The 17,629-nt window shown below is 45.8% G+C and overlaps 1 protein-coding gene across 2 annotated transcripts in view; it reads left to right on the top strand.

Annotated features, from left to right (window-relative positions):
• Positions 1 to 16,001, top strand: part of MMP24 (matrix metallopeptidase 24) — a 44,161-nt gene extending 28,160 nt beyond the window's left edge. For both annotated transcript variants that reach the window (XM_048962665.1, XM_048962666.1), the window contains 4 exons: positions 7,403 to 7,617; positions 9,083 to 9,221; positions 11,012 to 11,278; positions 12,387 to 16,001. In XM_048962665.1, coding sequence (XP_048818622.1) covers positions 7,403 to 7,617; positions 9,083 to 9,221; positions 11,012 to 11,278; positions 12,387 to 12,724 — 959 coding nt within the window. In that variant the 3' untranslated portion in view covers positions 12,725 to 16,001. The remainder of the gene's footprint in view (positions 1 to 7,402; positions 7,618 to 9,082; positions 9,222 to 11,011; positions 11,279 to 12,386) is intronic.
• Positions 16,002 to 17,629: the final 1,628 nt, after the last annotated feature.

The following is a 17,629-nucleotide window of genomic DNA, read 5'->3' on the forward strand; positions in this document are numbered from 1 at the left end:
GATAGGCCCTGGTACCACATCTGTGGCATGCTGCAGAGAGACCATGCTCCTTTGCTGTGTTGCATCCCTATATGTGCACATTTCTCCTTTCCAGTGACTCTGTTGACACCGGAAGGAAATACCAGATTCTTCCTCTGGTGCACCTACTGAGTCTTGCCTGCTTCACACCAGGTCTCCATTCCTGTTCCAAAATGCTGGCAGGGAGTTACCTGCCTGTCCCCTGTGCAGTGTCTGAGGTCCACCTGGCACACAGAGGTCTCTGCCATGAGGCAAGGACTTGCTCATGACCACATCAACTTTGGATCTGCCTTGGTTGTGAGAGGATGGAGCTGGCCCATGGCCATCAGCTGCCTTCTGGAGGAACTGACAGTGCTCCTTAGCTGAAGCAAGAGCTCTGCTTTATGAATACGTCTGGGCTTTAAATATTTCTCTCACCCTGAAGGTCTTTTCAAGTTGTTTTTTTTTTTTTTAAATAACCCTCTGCTTTGCAGTGGAGCAAATGTCAGGCTGCTTCATGTTTTGTTTTTTTTCCAGAGCTGAACTGGGCACCATAGTTGGAGCATCCTGCAGAGCCCTAAATTCTCCTCCTCCTTCTGCCTAAGATCAGTTTGCCAATTTTTGTCACTGTTTTCTTACCCCCAAAGCAGAGAACCCAATTGCAGGGTGAATCACCTTGTTACAGAGCACAGGAGAGCACTTCTTTTGCTTACAGCAATGACTTCAGCCCTGGACTTCTGTCTTCCAGATGAGTGCTCTGTTACCTGGGTGGCAGTTGGTCATTCAAAGGAACACCTCTGAAAGCCTTCCTGCCTTTGTGATGCTCACAGGGACCCCATTGCCCCGCTGCTGGCTACACTGTGGGTGCTGGAACAGTGGAGTGAGTGCTGAGCTGAACTGGGGGACTGTCCTTGTCCCTGAGGTGTTTTGGTGGCAGCTAGCTGGTTTAGTAGGACCAGGGACCTCTCTCCACTGCTTTGGGGTCAGAGCATCCCATCAAATTTCTCTTATTTCCTAGCTCCTGTGGATCACACGTTTTGTGCCTGAGCAGCTCCTCCCATGAACGCAGACAGCTGCCACAGCCCTGCAGAAACACTCAGCTCAGTGTTTTATTCTGCAAGCACCCTATATTCTATTCCAAAGCCTGCCTGTAGTAATCTTATTCTTGGGGTGAATATCAGGAAAGCTCTTTGTTTGCAGGTGGAGCTGACCTGAAACAAAGGCCGTGCTTGGTGCTGGCAGGCTCACGCATAGTGGGCCCTGGTGGCACCAATCCTCCAGGATCCCTCCAGGAGGTGCAGTGCAGTTGAGGGAACACTCTGTCAATAGCCGGGAGGACAGTACACTTATATTTTGTCCTCAACTATCGACACAGTGGCTCCTAAATGCCTCCTCTCTCTGTGTTATCTTCACAGGTCACCTTGGTATTCAGATGGTCTGCGACAGAGGAAGCATGAAGGGAGGAGGCTAAGTGCCAGTGGCGGAAGTCACACTCCGAAGGTGATCTGCTGTGACCCCAAAGCTTTCTGACATTTTTTTGCCTTGATTGTGCTAGAGAGGAAGAAAGTCTTCTTCTCCACACAGTGTAAAGCTCCAGCCAGGTGCCTCCCTCCAGATCACAGAGTGCAGCTGCAGGGGGCTCCTACCTGCTTCCTGCATGTTAGTGGCCCTGGGCTCAGTCCCCAGGGAGGGCCCTGCCCCTTGTGCAGTCACATACAACAGCTAGGTGATGGGATCAGACCCGTTGCAGACCTGTGCTAAAGCCTCTCACTTAATTTTCTCTCAATGAGGTTGCTCGGAGATCTGTTGATAGAGGCTGTGATGTGTGTCTGATACTGCCTGGTTAGTGATGGCGAGGTGGGCATCATCAGGTTCTGTAATGAATAGCAAGGTGCCAGTGTCTCCTAAGTAACTCATTCACAGTCATCTCTGCTGCTGATAAAGCTGTTAAGCTCTGCCTTCAGCCATCTGTTTTGAATTAGTTAGGTTACTGTCATGACAATAACATAATAGCAATGCTTGGCAAACTCTGTAGGGTCTATTCATCCTTGTTTTATACCAGATTGGGCTCTAAAGTGGCTCAGGTTTACAAGAGAGCATCTTTATTAAGCAGTGAGCAGGCTTTGCTGCTGTTTTTCTTCCCCCTAACTGCAGAGCAAATTGTTCCTGCTGGCACTTGGAGCCATGGGTTTCAATGTTGTATATGGACTTCTATGCTCTTTGTGTGTGCCCAACTGTAGAATTGTCTTGCACAAAGGATTATCTTCCACATTTTTATCCTTAAACCCACACTCAGTGACAAAGTGAAGGCAGCAATTAAAAATAAAAATGCAATGTGTGTAACTACAAACAGGAGACAAGGCTGCAGTCAGTATTTATCAGGAGCCCAGAATGCGTAAGGTCAAGAAGAGAAGTGAAAAACAGCAAGGAAGAAGCCATTGTTGGCAAGGAAAGACAGTAAGAGCAGCATTGTAAGTGAAATGGTGGAGTGTGCATCCCAGTGATTTGCAGTACCACCTGCAAAATGTGTGGGAAGCCTGGATGTCTCCTTCAGAGCAATGCCCACAGCTAGTTTGGCGATTGCAAGGAATCAAAGCATTTGGTGACCCAGCTCAGCTTGTTGGTCCAGTGACATCGTTGCTGACTTTCAACTTCCAGACCTCAGTCTGCAACAACTGCGTCTCCCTCACAAGCCTTCTGCATTCTATTTCAGTGGCATCCTAGAATTAGTTAAAGCCTTTAAGGCTTGTAGGTGCTATTTTAACTTTCCTCATCTCTACTAAGTCTGACTCTGGGTGCATAAGCCTTAGAGAAACTGCGACTGCTGTCCTGCACTGTGGGTAGGGCTGGCTGTAATGAGTGGTCCTCCCTTGTGAATTTGAGCCCACAGTGTAACAGAAAAAGCTCCCTGTGGAGATTCTCAACCCCACGTGATGGCCTTCAAGCCATGCTCTCCCTCAGCCATATTTTTGTGCTCCAGATTGCTGCCTTTGAAGCATCTGTGTGGGGCATCTCATTCGTCCAATCTCTTGTTGGGGAGAAGAGCACCAAAGCCTGAAGGTGGCACCCCTGGGCTTGGTGCCTTGAAGTTGCTTGGAAGCCTTGAAGTGGGAACGGTCTGTGCTCACATCTCTGGATTTGGTTGTGGATCAAGGCCAGGCACCTGCTCAGAAAACCAAACTACAAGAATGGCCTTTAGATTTCACTGGGAAAGATTAACCATTTCCAGTTCTGTGAACCCAGAGTGTAAATGAAGGGCAGTACTTTTAATTCCTGCAGTGTCTTTTGACTGGAACAGTTTTAGTAAGGATTGCAATGAGTCTTTCATTTCTGGCTTTTCATCTTATTAATATTAAATATATCCAAAAACTAGCTTAGTTGCAACAGGAATGATATACTGATACATGCTACATAGCAGATGATACGAGATGGCTGCTTATTCCTTCCTGGTGCTATGACTTTGTGAAACAAGATGGTACTGGCTGCAATCACAAACACAGCAGGCGGGTGTCCAGCAGTGGGTATCCCCTGCTCACAAGGAGCACGCAGCTCCTTTCCCCTGAGCAGCCCCTTGTCCCCACACACTGTGCATGTTTCTGTCCCTGCTCTGGAAATAAAGCTGTTCTGTTCCCCCTGTCACTTACGCTTTTTGACGGTAGAAGCATTTGGGTTGGAAGGGATCTCTGGAGTCTCTAGTGGAAACTGTCACCCACAGTAGCACTGTTGCCAGCATTGCTTGCCATCTGTCATGGCTTTTTTTGGCTGAGCCTGGAAAGTCTCCAAGGCTGGAGTGTCCACAGCATCTTTGGGCAATTTACCCCAGTACTTCTCCACTGCCCTGTCTTGTTCCTCTCTGCCTCTCCCTTGGCCATCGCTGAACCAAGAGAACCCACTCCCAGATTGCTTCATTCTGCAGTTTCCCAGACTCTGGTTGTGTTAACCTGTTTTCTTACCCATCCTTCCATAATAGTTGAGCTGTTCTAACAAGGTGAAGATACTCATCTGAAATGAGCCTGCTTTGTTTTTTGTTATTTTCTCCCTCTTAACCAGATTTATTCGCCTTTAAGAAACCACGCCTTTAATTAATGAATCTTATTACCTCCAGTGATGCAGTTTCAGTCCTTGTCTGTTTGCTGCGTATAAGAAGCAGAATGGCCTGGACTTGGTTGTCGCTCCCTTTCTATGTGAGTCCTTCCAGCAGGCACTGTGAATTACATCACACACGCACATAACACAGCGACTTCTTGGTTCCCTCCCATACAACTCCCTCTGACAGCAGGTGTTCCTCTCTGCATTGCAAATTGCTGCTCATCTCACCCTTTTTAAAGGCAGCAGTGCTCCGGGGAGCTCTCCCTGCTCCCATGTTGGGAATTTGCTTCTAGCTGCTTCGCACAGCACAAGGATCTATCCCAGGTGTAGACTTTGTGCTGAAACTGCTGGTGGGCTTCCACAGGCTGCCCAATAGCTGTCTCATGAAAACGTTCCACCATGTCAAATTCACACCAAATAAGTTTTTTTCTGATCTATACGTGGCAACAAGAAATGCACCTTTGTTTAGGTCAGTGCACGGCGCTGTTAGCCTCTTGCAAATTGGAGAACAAAGAACTGTGCCTCTGTTGTTCTGTTGCAGCAACATGCTGCAATCTCATTTAGAAAGGTGAACTTTGCAGTGGTGTGCTGGCATAGGAATCTCATCATATACAACATGCAGTAGAGATTTTATAACAGTTCTGGCAGCTGCACAGGCTTCCAATTTGGCAGCCATACAGGTGTCCAATTTTCTGCCCCTTTTAATTTGCCAAAGCAGGAGCTGAAGACCACACTCCCATCACACAGCTGAACAAACCAGAGCCCTGGCTTTCAGTGAATAAGATCAGCATGGAGCCTCATTCCACATTCCAGTCCTTCCTCTGCAGCTTGTCCTGCTGTACCAACTCAGTCCTGCCTCCACCAGGTCTCAGCCTGAATCAGAAGTGCCAGCTGGAGGGTGGCTTGTTGGAGGAGATGCTGTTGCACGTGCTATGCATGGCAGTGTGTTGCCTATGGCTGTTTACATCTGAGGCAGAGAGCAAGATTACTAGTAGCATGTCTGTAGATGCAGGGGTATTTGGGGATGGCATTAGGTAAATAGAGTTCTGAGAACTTGTCTCTTACTCTGTATGTATTTGGTAGAAGGCAGCACTATGGATTAGTTTTAGCCTTTCCCTGTGATGCCTATTTGCAGCTGCTGTGTACGAGATGTGCTCCAGAAATGCATTTTCAAGTTTAGTTTCACAGAAAAGGAAGGTATTTCTTGCGTTTTGATGAGAACCTCAGCACAGAAATTGCAATTGGTTGAGAGATTCTCTTCAAAGGCACACTCCTACCTCAACCAAAGCATGAGTGTAGATGCTCCCATACTGATCAGCTAACCAGGGGCTCTAACCCTGCTGGCTTCTATGATGGGCAGCTCCTGGAAATCCTTGCTGTGTAATATTTGGGGAAATTCACAACAGCAGTGGGGAAATTAGCAATAGCAGTGTCACGGTGTGGGAAATTGATTAAAAAAAACTTTATGGCCTGCTAAGGTACTGGGCACCGACCAGCTAAGGGCAGAGGTAGATGAGAAATACGTGGTAACAGTGTCATTTTTCCTTCAATTAATGTAGACAAATTAGCTGGCACCTTTCCAAGGGTAACTGTCAACAGAGAATCCTCACCTCAAATATTTGTATAGGAACTGTTGAGTTCCAGGCTGAACCACTGATTGATCACCTGGGGAAAGGACCTGATCAGCCCTGGGAGTACAGGTGAAGGCAGTTCAGCTTTGGAACCAGAAGGGTTTGAGCCTGGCTGCACCTCTCAGATCTCATTTGAGGGCTGACTGCCATGGGGGAAGGATCTCTTTTGGGAGATCCCTCCTTTGTGGGGTTTTTACCTGTTATAGCCTAGAAGTTCTGAGGCAGGTGAGCAGTTCTTTTTCCTTCCCTTATAGCACCTTTCTGTTGTGTTAGTCCCTTTGTTATTGCACCTCTTGTGTCACCGTTCCGTTGTGTTGATTTTTCTGATTGTTACAGACTCATTCATCAAAGTTGTGGGATGAAAATCAAGATAGTTGCTAATAAAAGTAGATGTCATAGGATAAGGACATGTCACTTTGTGGAAGTATAGAGATCCTTATGAAACTCTTTATAAAGCAGCTGTAAGTCTCAAGATGTCAAAACCAAAAGACATTGCAGCAACAGAAGTAATCAGTCTGTTTAGTTTGTTAAGGGGAATTTGAGGTTCTTCCGTATCAAGATCTATTAATATTTAAATGATGAGCCACTAGAAATAGGAAATGGAAAAAATGCTGAATCTGAACCTGCACAAACTCAGATACTGGGTGAGGCACAGCCTTCAGAGCACCAGGGCTTAATTACTGGAGCAGATTGCTGTGCGTTACAGAGGAGTTCCTGCTGAAGGCTTCAGGCCCAAGCTGGATGTCTCTTTCTGGAAAATGTGCTGCATCTGTAACAGAAACTCTAGATTTGTCAGAGGGTTTGCATCTGAAGGCTTCTGGCCTGGTTATGCAGAAGTTAGTCTGAGCTATCAGAGTGCTGCACTCTGAACTTACCGATCGTGAACCTTGTAGACACAGTTCTTGGTAGAACCTCATAAAAATTAAATGTGATGACTTTTTTGATGATGTCTTTGTCACTGTCTGCGATGACTTTCAGTGGCTCAGTCACCCTTCTGAGGCATGTTAAGTATTTGTTCTTTATAGGAACCTTTTGAAAAGGGAACATTTAGGGGCTAAGTTGACACGGGGGGTTGGGCGCTCAGCTGTCATTTTAAGTGCTGTAGTTCAGAATGCTTGTTTGCAGATCTCCCCTTCTGATCCCATGGGTGTACAGCCCCCGTGGCTATCATAATCCTTACTAGTAGATTCCTTCTCTGAACAAGACAGTCACGAACAACAGGGTAATTCCTTTTGTGAGGATCAGCATTGTCCAGTGTGCTAATACTGCAGTTTCCCTTACATTGCAGCAGTTTTTTTGCACTCTGACCTTGTTGTTGTTTTGGTTGTTGTTTTTCCAGTAGGCTAATAAACGTTTGTATTCAGTGGCAATTATCTTTCATTTCAGCTGGGAGTGTGATTAGTGTGCATCCTTCTTGTTTTATCTGCAGCCTCCTTGGAAGGACCTATGAAAACATACTGGCTCTTCTGCAGTTCTTTTCCCTCGCCTGTTTTGGGACATCCTTCATGTGTGGATGCATCTTGTTGTGCTTCTTGTTTTTAGGGAGCGAGCTCTTAGTTGTAGGTAGTTCATAAAGAACATAGGAATTCCTCACAACGCTGTTCATCCAATCTGTTTAAAACCTGAGGGAAGCATTGGAAATCCAAAATTGTGACTTTGCTGAACACTTTTCTTTTCATTTCTAGGTCCTCCTATTGAGCCTCTGGAGCCAACCAGGCCTTTACCAACTCTTCCTGTTCGCAGAATTCATTCCACTTCGGAAAGAAAACACGAGAGACAGCCTAGACCTCCCAGTCCTCCTCTAGGTGACAGGCCGTCTCCTCCTGGCACAAAACCAAACATCTGCGATGGCAATTTTAACACCGTGGCTCTCTTTAGAGGAGAAATGTTTGTTTTCAAGGTACTAAAAATTATGCTTATTCATGAAGTTTTCTTTAGCTTTGTTCCTGGAAAAGACAAGTAGATGTATAAGGCAGTTAGGGTCACGTTTGTCACGTTCCTGAATGAAGCTCTGAGGCTGAGAAATGAGTAACATTAGAGGGAAGTGTAAGCAGATTGGTTTTGTAGTATTTAGAAACTGTGTCTGTTGGGATTTTCAAGCTAAACAGAATTCCAAGGCAGCCTGTTCATCAGAAAGTTAACTGGATGCATTGGCAGAGAATTTAGACATCACCAAGCTGAGAAGGGAGCCACCTGTAAAGCAAGAAAGCAATGTTAGTAACAGAGCAGGCACTGAGCCTCATGGCCTCCAAGATGGCACACACCAAACCCTGGGTTTCATTGTACTTGAAGCTCTTGGGGAGTTTGTATCAACCTTAGTCACAAGTTGCAGCCAGGGAAGGATAGGCTTTGGTCAGTAACCTATGTTAGAACACTTCTAATCTCAAAAACATGGTCCCACTCACAGCTTTCACTCTGCCCCCTGGCTGTGAATGTGGAGAGGGATAGATGTGCAAGGTTATCAAGTGGACAAACACATCAGCCACAGAAAACACTTGAACCAGGTTATCCTCTTGCTCTTTCTTGAGCATTTGCTACAGCTTTAACTGATGATCTCATATCAAAAGGGGTATGTAACAACTCGTGATTGTGTGAAGCTCACAGCATCATACGTGGTAGTGCTGGCTGGCTGTCCCCAGGTCAGGGAGTTGAACACCAGCAGTACAAGTGTGACATCTCAGCAAGAGACACAGAGGTCACTCACAAATGAGTTTGTAATACTTAGAGCTGTAGACTTCCCTCTCCCTGCTCCTCATTCCTCTCATTCTTTCCACCCTTTGTCAGAGTCCCAGAGTCCCAACTTGGAATCATAGATTGATAGAATTGCTGAAGCTGGAAAAGACATCCAAGATCATCCTAAAACCAACGTTTCCCCACTAACCCATGTCCCTCAGTACAACTTCTAAACAGTTCTTCAACTCCTCCAGGGGCAGTGACTCAGCCATCTCCCTGGGCAGCCCATTCCAGCACCTGACCACTATTTTGGAGAAGGCTCTCTGTAGGGCCTTCCTACCTCCAGGCAGGTCAACACGTCCTGACAACTTGCTGTCATCTGCAAACTTACTGAGGTTGCACTCAGTGATCTCATGCAGATCATTCATTAAAGTTATTGAACAGGGCAGACCCCAGTGCTGACCCCTGAGGATCTCCACTGGTGAACTTCTTGCCCCTTTGGCTGCCGTCTGCCCCACTAAATGCTTCCTGCACTGGAAAAGGTGTTGGGCAGCACAACCAACAAACCAGGACTTCTTTCTTCGTTAATTACAGGCTTAGGCAAGAATTAGTAATGTTAGCTGCTGGATGTGCAGCCTGATGTGACTGCAGGCTAATAACAGTCAGTCTGAAGAGCTTTCTGGTTTTCTCAGGATCGCTGGTTCTGGCGTCTGCGCAACAACCGGGTGCAGGAAGGATATCCCATGCAAATTGAGCAGTTCTGGAAAGGGCTCCCTGCAAAGATTGATGCAGCCTATGAGAGATCTGATGGAAAATTTGTTTTCTTCAAAGGTACAGTATATTGCAGTACGAGCCTACCACACCTGCCTTGCCTCACACTCCCACAGCATTAAAGTGGTGAGGACAGGGTCACTGGATCCTTCCAAGGAGGGCATTTCAAGCAACCAGTGTTTCCCAAGCCATTAACCAAGTCACCAGCTTTGAATTCCTCATCAAAAGACAGAAAAGATGTGTTGCTACACAGCAGAAGCAGCCTCTCTCCTTGCTTGTATGTCAGGTGTGGAGTGCTGTGGAGCAGTGCAGGGCACTGGTGCTGCACAGCCTCTTGAGGTTTTACTGCTAGCTCTTGTGCTGTTGTGTTCAGATGCTCTCCTGCTATAAAAGGAATTACGCGAGTCAGCTGCAGCTTGGGTTGCAAAGTTCAGCCATGAGACCTCTTGCAGCCTTAAAAATAATTTGTGTGTGCTTGCAGAAGTGCCTGGGTGACCATTTGCCATGCCAGCTAAGTCGTGCAGGGCTCCTTTTCTCCTCCTTGCAACACTAGCAAAGATGGTTGCTGTGGCAACATCCCTCATAATCTTATAGTCTGGTAAGAAGGTAGGTGGTATAAGAATACACTGAAAAGAGAGGCTGTTAGCACAGACCTGGCCTTTTCTTACACATTCTTTATTTTTGCTAATGGGTTTTGGTTGTACTAACAGCTGAGCCATATATAAATGTCCTCCTTTGCTTTCTGCCTTCCGGTGTGATAGCCAGTCCTTAAAATATTCCTTACTGTGGGTTGACCTTGCCAGGAAACTCTGCAGAACTAATGTGGTTCAGTGGATGTTGGCTTCCATCTGATGATAAGAGAGATGCTCCCTGAAGAGCAGGAGCTGAGGCTCCTGGCTGTCTCCTTGGATATGTTATGGCACAGTGTTAGAGCCTTTCCAGATCCAGGGCAACCAGAAACCACATTTTGTGACAGGGATGAAGGTTTGGTGCCCTGGTCAGAGAAGCTTGGGGAGATTTGGGAAAGAATGTAGCCAGCATCCTTGATGGATACCTTGAATTCCAGCCAGTGCCCACTGACCATCTGTAACAGAATGTTGCAGGTGAGGCATCAATATGGGTGTTGACTTACAGAGCGTGTGGTGGCGTTTAGGTGAGCAGTTATGGTCCCTGTCCTTGCTTTGGTCCAAGGGAGACACACTGCTGTTTGCTGCAGCCAGTGCAATGTGAGCTTCTGCTGTTTCATGTGCTCACATCTTTTCTGAGGTGCTGGGAAGATGTGTTAGGGGTGTTTTCCCTAAAGAAACAAAATGCCTATCCTTATGTGGAGCCCACAGCAGCTCCTTTCACTGTGATAGTTTCTGAAGGTGATCTGTCAGCAGGTTGTAAGTCAGAAAAGCATTGCCATGCTCCTGTACAAAAACATGCTCTGAATTATTGCACGTAGCTTCAGACCTTCAGCTCAATAAGACATTTTAAAACTAGAGAAGGCTCTGAGAAAGGCAATGGAAATGGACTGGCCTTCCTACAGAGAACAATTAAATATCCTGCAGCTCCTCGGCCTGAAGGAGGGCTGACAAAGGCAGGATGTGAGAGAAATCTTTTAAATGAAGACTGGCCTAGAGAAGATGAATAGGAAAGAGTTGTCTAACTTTCCAAACCAAGAGCTAAGGAGCACCAAATGAAATTGAGAGGTTTCAGGTCTAAAATTGCAAGGAGAAACTTTCACGTTAATACAGCACAGTTAATCTCCACCATGCTGTGCTTCGTGGTGGCTGTTTTACCTTTGTATTGCTTTAACTACAAATTCTGCACGTTCATTCGTTGCCCGTATCCCTGTTCAACTCTAGGAGATAAATACTGGGTTTTCAAGGAAGTGACAGCAGAGCCAGGATACCCACACAGTCTCGTGGAGCTGGGGAACTGCCTGCCCCGGGAAGGCATCGACACGGCTCTGCGCTGGGAGCCTGTAGGCAAGACCTACTTCTTCAAAGGAGACAGGTACTGGAGGTACAACGAGGACAAGAGAGCGACGGACCCAGGATACCCAAAGCCCATCACTGTGTGGAGAGGAATCCCTCAGGCTCCACAAGGAGCTTTTATCAGCAAAGAGGGCTGTATGTATCTGCAGTCGTTTTACACATTACATGGATAACGGCTTGTCTAGCATGGGAGTTGGGTTGCTGGATTTGGGGTGTTTTGGGTGTTTTTGATGAGGTAGGATTCAAGTGTCAGGCAGCCCGAGGTCACACTGACACCTGTGAATACAGGCAGTCACATTCTTCCCTTATCCCAACCCCGGCAGCCTCTTAGCTGCTAAACCACAGGCAGTTCTTTGGGATGGGAAAGGGACTTTTTTTCCTGATTTTACTTCCTCAGCAGTCCCCACCTAGGTTTTTTTGGGCCGTGATTATGAGCTACATTTTTCTCTGTTCTCTTATCTGTAGCTAGCTCACTTGCTGTCTCCAGCCTGCATGATGTACTTTGAAGTTAGCCAGGCCCTGAGCAAGGGTTTGGACTTCCATAGGTTTCCTCCAGTACATTTCTCTCTGTGGTGTGAAGTTTTCTTTTTCACTAATCACGGAAGAGTGATTAGGGGAGGAATCTTGGAGTTCCTTGGGGAGATGAGGGGTACTTGAGACAACAAGTAGTGTAAACCATCTGCTTGTTACTAGCAGCAGGACAAGACAGTTTTTCAACAACACCCAGCTCTTCCAGATTCTGCTGTTTAGAGGACTGGTTTTATTTGGCATTTGGTCTTTCAGAATGAGAACAGAAACCCAAGTATCCATCCAAGCACTATCACAGCCAGGCACCCTCATTCTGAAGACTGTTAATAGCTTGGTAATGACCAGTGCATATTTACAGATGTTTTAGTTTAAAACAAACAAAAAACAACACCAAGCAAACAAACAGACAAAGAAACAAACAAAAAGGAGAACAAATCAGTGCAGAACACTTTAAGATGGGGAAAGTGAGCAGCTTGGCTTGGCCCAGGGGAGTGGTGCTCTGTGGACAGCATGGCACCTGCAAGCCAAGGTTGGGGTTTCAGCTTTTAATCAAGCTCCAACTATGCCTGCACGTTTTCCTTGTTTTGGGATGTGTGTGCTGTTGGCATGAGAGCTGCCACCTTGCAGCCTTTCATGCTTTCTGCACACCCTCATGCATGCAGCGTTTGATCAGTTGGAAATGGTTTGGTGAGAACCATTCTGTTTTGTTTCCTAGTTTATACCTACTTCTACAAGGGGAAGGAGTATTGGAAGTTTGATAACCAGAGGCTGAACGTGGAGCCAGGCTACCCCAGGTCAATCCTCAAAGACTGGATGGGCTGCAACCAGAAGGATGTCGAGCGAAGCAAAGACAGACGCCTCCCCCACGACGATGTGGATATTATGGTGACAATAAATGATGTGCCTAGCACTGTAAATGCAATTGCAGTTGTGATCCCTTGCATTTTGTCTCTGTGTATCCTTGTCTTGGTGTACACGATCTTCCAGTTTAAAAACAAAGAGGTGCAGCAGAATGTTGTGTACTACAAAAGACCTGTCCAGGAGTGGGTATGACACAGCCAGCTGCACATCGACCCGATGAGGATATGGACAAAAAAAAACGGAAAAAAAATGCATTCAGAGCCTACCAAACAAAACTACTTCAGTGACTTACAAAGTTTTGGACATCCTGGGACTGAAAGCAGCAGGAAAACTGGAAAAAAATACAGGCGGTGTGGAGCCTCGTTCCTTCAAAATGCCTCAGTCGTGTAAGTCTTGGTGTGCCATTCTCCACAGGCCCACTCTGCAAACATCAGAGACTTCAAGACAGGTTTTCTTCAACCTTCTCAGCTGTTCTGGGAAACTTCTGTCAGTTCCCTGCACCAGTGCTCCCTGTTAAACCCAGCATTCTCCAGTGTAGCTAAACCACCTCTGAACAGAACCATTTTTTTAATAGCTCTCATAAATGAATTAAGATCATGAAACCTATGAACAGGAACAATTCAGTATCGTAAGCAGAAGACATTCTGATGCTGAGCCATTCTAAGAGATCTTCTTAGTTTATTACAAAAACCAGGGAATAAACCTGGAAACAATTTTCCAATACCTGCTGGTCAGATGTTTTGTACATTCATAACTAATCAACGCTGCCACTCAGCACCGTGCACGAGGAACCATTCAGCCCTCCAGGAGGTCAACGAGTGCTGAGCAGAAGCTCACCAAGCACCAAACCAGACACCATAATGTTACTTGGCAACATCGAGTCCTACTTGGGACAGTCTGAAGACAAGCTAATTGCATATAACAGCACCAATTATGGGAATACACGTTTTTGTTTTGGGAGCCATTGGTGAAAGAATGATGTCATGGGATCTTAAGCTCCCACGAGCCAGGAAGCCGTGGTTACCAATGTAATGGAAAATGTATAAATGTAGACTGCACTCTGCCCCCGTTAAGATGCTGGGAAAAGATGAATTGTTGTTATGTGGCATGTGTAACTAGATTGTGGAATTTGTACGTTGGGTTTCAGGAGAATGGAAATGTGTTTGGAGTGAGATCGTCAGTATGTTTTGCTGCAATAGTCGAGGTACAGTGAGAATTAGGCCTGTTTATAAGACAAAATCCAATCCCTGTAGATGTTACAAACATTGTATGCCTTTGAAATTTTGTTTTTGCTCACTTCTTCACGTGCAAATATTTGGCAAGGACCAAAGGAAGCATGTCACACAGTAGAATGAGTTCATCGCTAGCTGCAGTTGACAGAGCCACAAACCTCAGGCAGAGGCTACACAAATTCCTGGGCCTCCAGTCAGTAACTTTTCACAGCCCTCTTCTTACAGCAGTAGCTTCTGCTTATCCCTGTGACGACTGTGAATGGTTTGGGGTGTTGGGTCCTAACCCTAACGTGTGTACAGCTCATTTTGTTGTTGATTCTGACAGTCCCACCAAGTCAAATAAGAGAAGTCTCTTGCAGTGCAATCTGATGGCTAAATCCAGCCCTCTATGAAAGTGCCATTCACATAAGCATACGAACTGCTCTGCACGCCCACTGTAGGGAACAGGTGATTAGTGCAAGCCCTCTGCCTATGTAACTGAATGTTATTCAGTGCAATGGAAGTGCAATGCACAGAATGTCCAGCTAGTTTAGAAAAGTACAACCCCATAATATCAGCTATGAAAAAAAAAATATCCAAGGATTTTTATTTTCTTGACAAACGTGCTGTAAGTATTTGTAATTACAATGATGAGGAATGAAAAAGCAGAAAGATTGTTTGCATTCTGAATTTCTAACTAGTGCTCAAACATTGCTATGGCGAAGCCAGATAGACCAATAGGTATTTCATAGTGAAGCCCACTAGGACTGCACAACACGTGGTCTCCAACTGTATTTTGTCTTTCATGATTAATTTCCATATCCACATTTTCTTATTGTTTAAGCATAAAATGTATTACAAAGATATTATGAAATAAGTGAGAAGCTAGTAGATGCAAAACTGAATCTTAGTGAAAAAATGTGGTAATGTCTTATGATGGGTGAAGGAGTGCAAAGGACCAAATGAAATCAGAGCTACTAATTAGACACCCCCCATACACGCTACTCCGTACGTTGCTATGTGTACTATTTATGTGGTAGAATGCACACTATGAATGCCACAGCCACATGGCACATGGAACTCATCTGTACGCTGCCATCTCTGGGACTGTGACAGCCCGAACCTTTGAGCAACTTCCAACAGCCATCATTAAAAAAAATAATAATTTACAACCGGGAGAAATGTCTGCTTTTGTTCATTTGGGTTTTTTTTCTCCTCGTAGCCAAAGGTTGGCTTTGCTTTCCTTCAGGACTTCACGCTGTGCAGTGAGCACAATATGAGGGTCTGTAGGAAGCTCAGCTGTTTGCTCACCCAGCTCTCTGCCTTGCAGCAGTGAGGTAAGCCTTGTGCCCCACAGTGCCTCAAGACCTGCAGCTTTAAGGAACTTGGTACCTTTTGTAACTACCTCTTAATTTGACTCCTAGTGCGTGCCCACTTTGGAGGTGCAGGCTGCATCCTGGTCTGTGATTTCTGAGGGCCAGGATCCAGGAGCAGATATCCATGTAGGACACAGCTCCTTAGGCTCCCACATCCAAGCTCTTCGCTGGGATCCTGTCTGATGCTACACAAGCACAGCATCTGAGTTCAACCCAGCCTATCTCCCACCAGCACAGGTAAAGCATCTCCACAGACAGGTGGCCACACTGCAGCTCTTGTCCAGCAGCACAGCACCAGGACATATTGCCACCACAGGGGAGGAGGAACATCAGCGCTTACCCAACTCTACCCCACAAGCACGGGGCTCTTCCAAGCGTGTTCTTGGCACAGCACACCCTGCTCTGCAGCACAGGCCATCTGGGCAGCAGGAGGGGTGTCCTGGCACACCCACCCTAAGCACAGCAGTTGCAGCTCCGGCAAAGAGCTGCCCATTACGTGCTCTATTTTGCACTCAGTTCTGTACTGATTCATTCATTCTTGACTAGCGTGAATAATCTGATCACCAGTACAGCAGGTCCATTTTTCCAGGTAAGTTTAAGTATGCTGGGATGTACCAACCACTAGTCAGAACAGAAGTGGTCCTTCGTAATCAGGCATTAAACCTCAGAGGGATCTCCTGTCTCACCCTGCCATCAACACATCAGTCAGTTCTCAGCCTTACAAGTGAGAGTGAGGCAGTCTGAGCAAACTGCACTGCACTGATCCACTGCCCTGCCCCAACAGGGCACAGCTGAGCTCCCTCTGACATCCCAGTGAAAGATCCAATCATTTACTCTGACATTTTCCCCCATCTGGCACAAACATTATTATGTTTGTGATTATCCCACAGGATATCCAGGGTCCTTAAAAGCCTTTGGCACAAAGCCCTGCCAAAATCCTCTTCAGAAATTCAGAGAGATTACAACCAAACCTTAAATTACTCCACAGGTCTTATGAGACACGACTTGCGATTAAAGCATCCAGTTTATTGCTGCCTCGTGATGTTTCTACTGATTTCATTCTGTATTACAGTTCCTGTTAATTCTCTTCCCACAAAGGCCCACCTTCCCAGTTCAGAATTCCCACAAACCTTTTGTCTAGAACTGATACTGTATTTGCCACCTCCCAGTTCCCAAATTTCAGTGCAAGTTTCATCAGAACTCACACGCCATAGCTAGCAATGCCCTCCCCCTCTCTGTCTCTAATTGGCATTTTACCACCCTCACCACCATCCCAGAATCTTTCTCACTAACAGATTTGCATTTCATAGAAACTGGATTATTTTTCTTGCTTGGGCAATTCTAACGCTTATTGAGATCACTGATACAATCTAGGATTTCTGCCTAATGATTGGAATCAGGAAGAAAAAACCCCCACAAAGCTGCTAAAATAAACAAGAAAAGCTCAGCATTACTTATTTACAGTTGGTGACTCCATGCCAACAGGCGCAGCAGCAGTCAGGCTCTTTACCTATTCCTAATAACAGAGCCCTGCAAGATGACAGAAGGAAATCAGCTTGTGATGCTCAACACTGACACAAGGAGGAGACATGGAATCAGCCAAGAAAGGTTGTCCACTACATTAAGGGAAGCTGTAAGTGCTCCCTTAATATATATATATATATATATATATATATATATATATATATATATATATATATATATATATATATATATATATATATATATATATATATATACATATAAATGGAAACTGTGAACTCCACAGCTCCTCTGCATCACCATTACTGCCAGGCAAGGGCAGAACTCTTCAACAGCACACCCTCAAACGTGGAAAGTACAGCTGAATGCAACAACCCTGTAGAACTGCTAATTAACCTTCGCCTCCAGGGTAACTCAGGATCACATGGTTCAACTCTTTCTGCTTTGCTGACTTCTGCAGAGTTTCTCAGGGAAGTGCCAACTGCACAGAGCACAGCTGAGCCTCCCAGCAATTGCCTGTTTCTCAGGGATCTTTTGCAGATGTCTCGGAAGGACCACACAGGTCTGACACCTGCAAACAACAGATCGAACTGCAGGCAGTCACAACTGGCTGCTAAGGGCCTGGTTTGACTTCTTTGAGAAGCTCCATTTTCAGTCAGAGCTGATCGTTTCAGAATCAGCAGCCCCGTGAAAACAGCTGCAAGTCAGGGCAGGACAGCAGGTGGTGCCTTCTGAAATTCCTTGTGGCAAGTTAACTACTGTGTTTTTGGTACAGGAAATACAGGGGCTCTTATGCCTACCTACAGCAGAAACACCAAGAGCACAAAAAGAAAGAGTGGGCAGTGCCATATATGTGCTGAAACTGCCTGCTGCAGAGCAGAATATTAATCCTCTATTTAAGGCAAAATTTTCTAGTTATCAGTAACCAAAATCCAAACAGGTGAATACTGTGGGCTAATTTAAAGGCCGCGGTCCGCATCACAGAGAAAGCACAGCTGAAGAAGAAATGAAGAGCATCAGCAGAGGGA

This window comes from Lagopus muta, chromosome 16 (genome assembly GCF_023343835.1).
Source record: "Lagopus muta isolate bLagMut1 chromosome 16, bLagMut1 primary, whole genome shotgun sequence".
NCBI lineage: Eukaryota > Metazoa > Chordata > Aves > Galliformes > Phasianidae > Lagopus > Lagopus muta.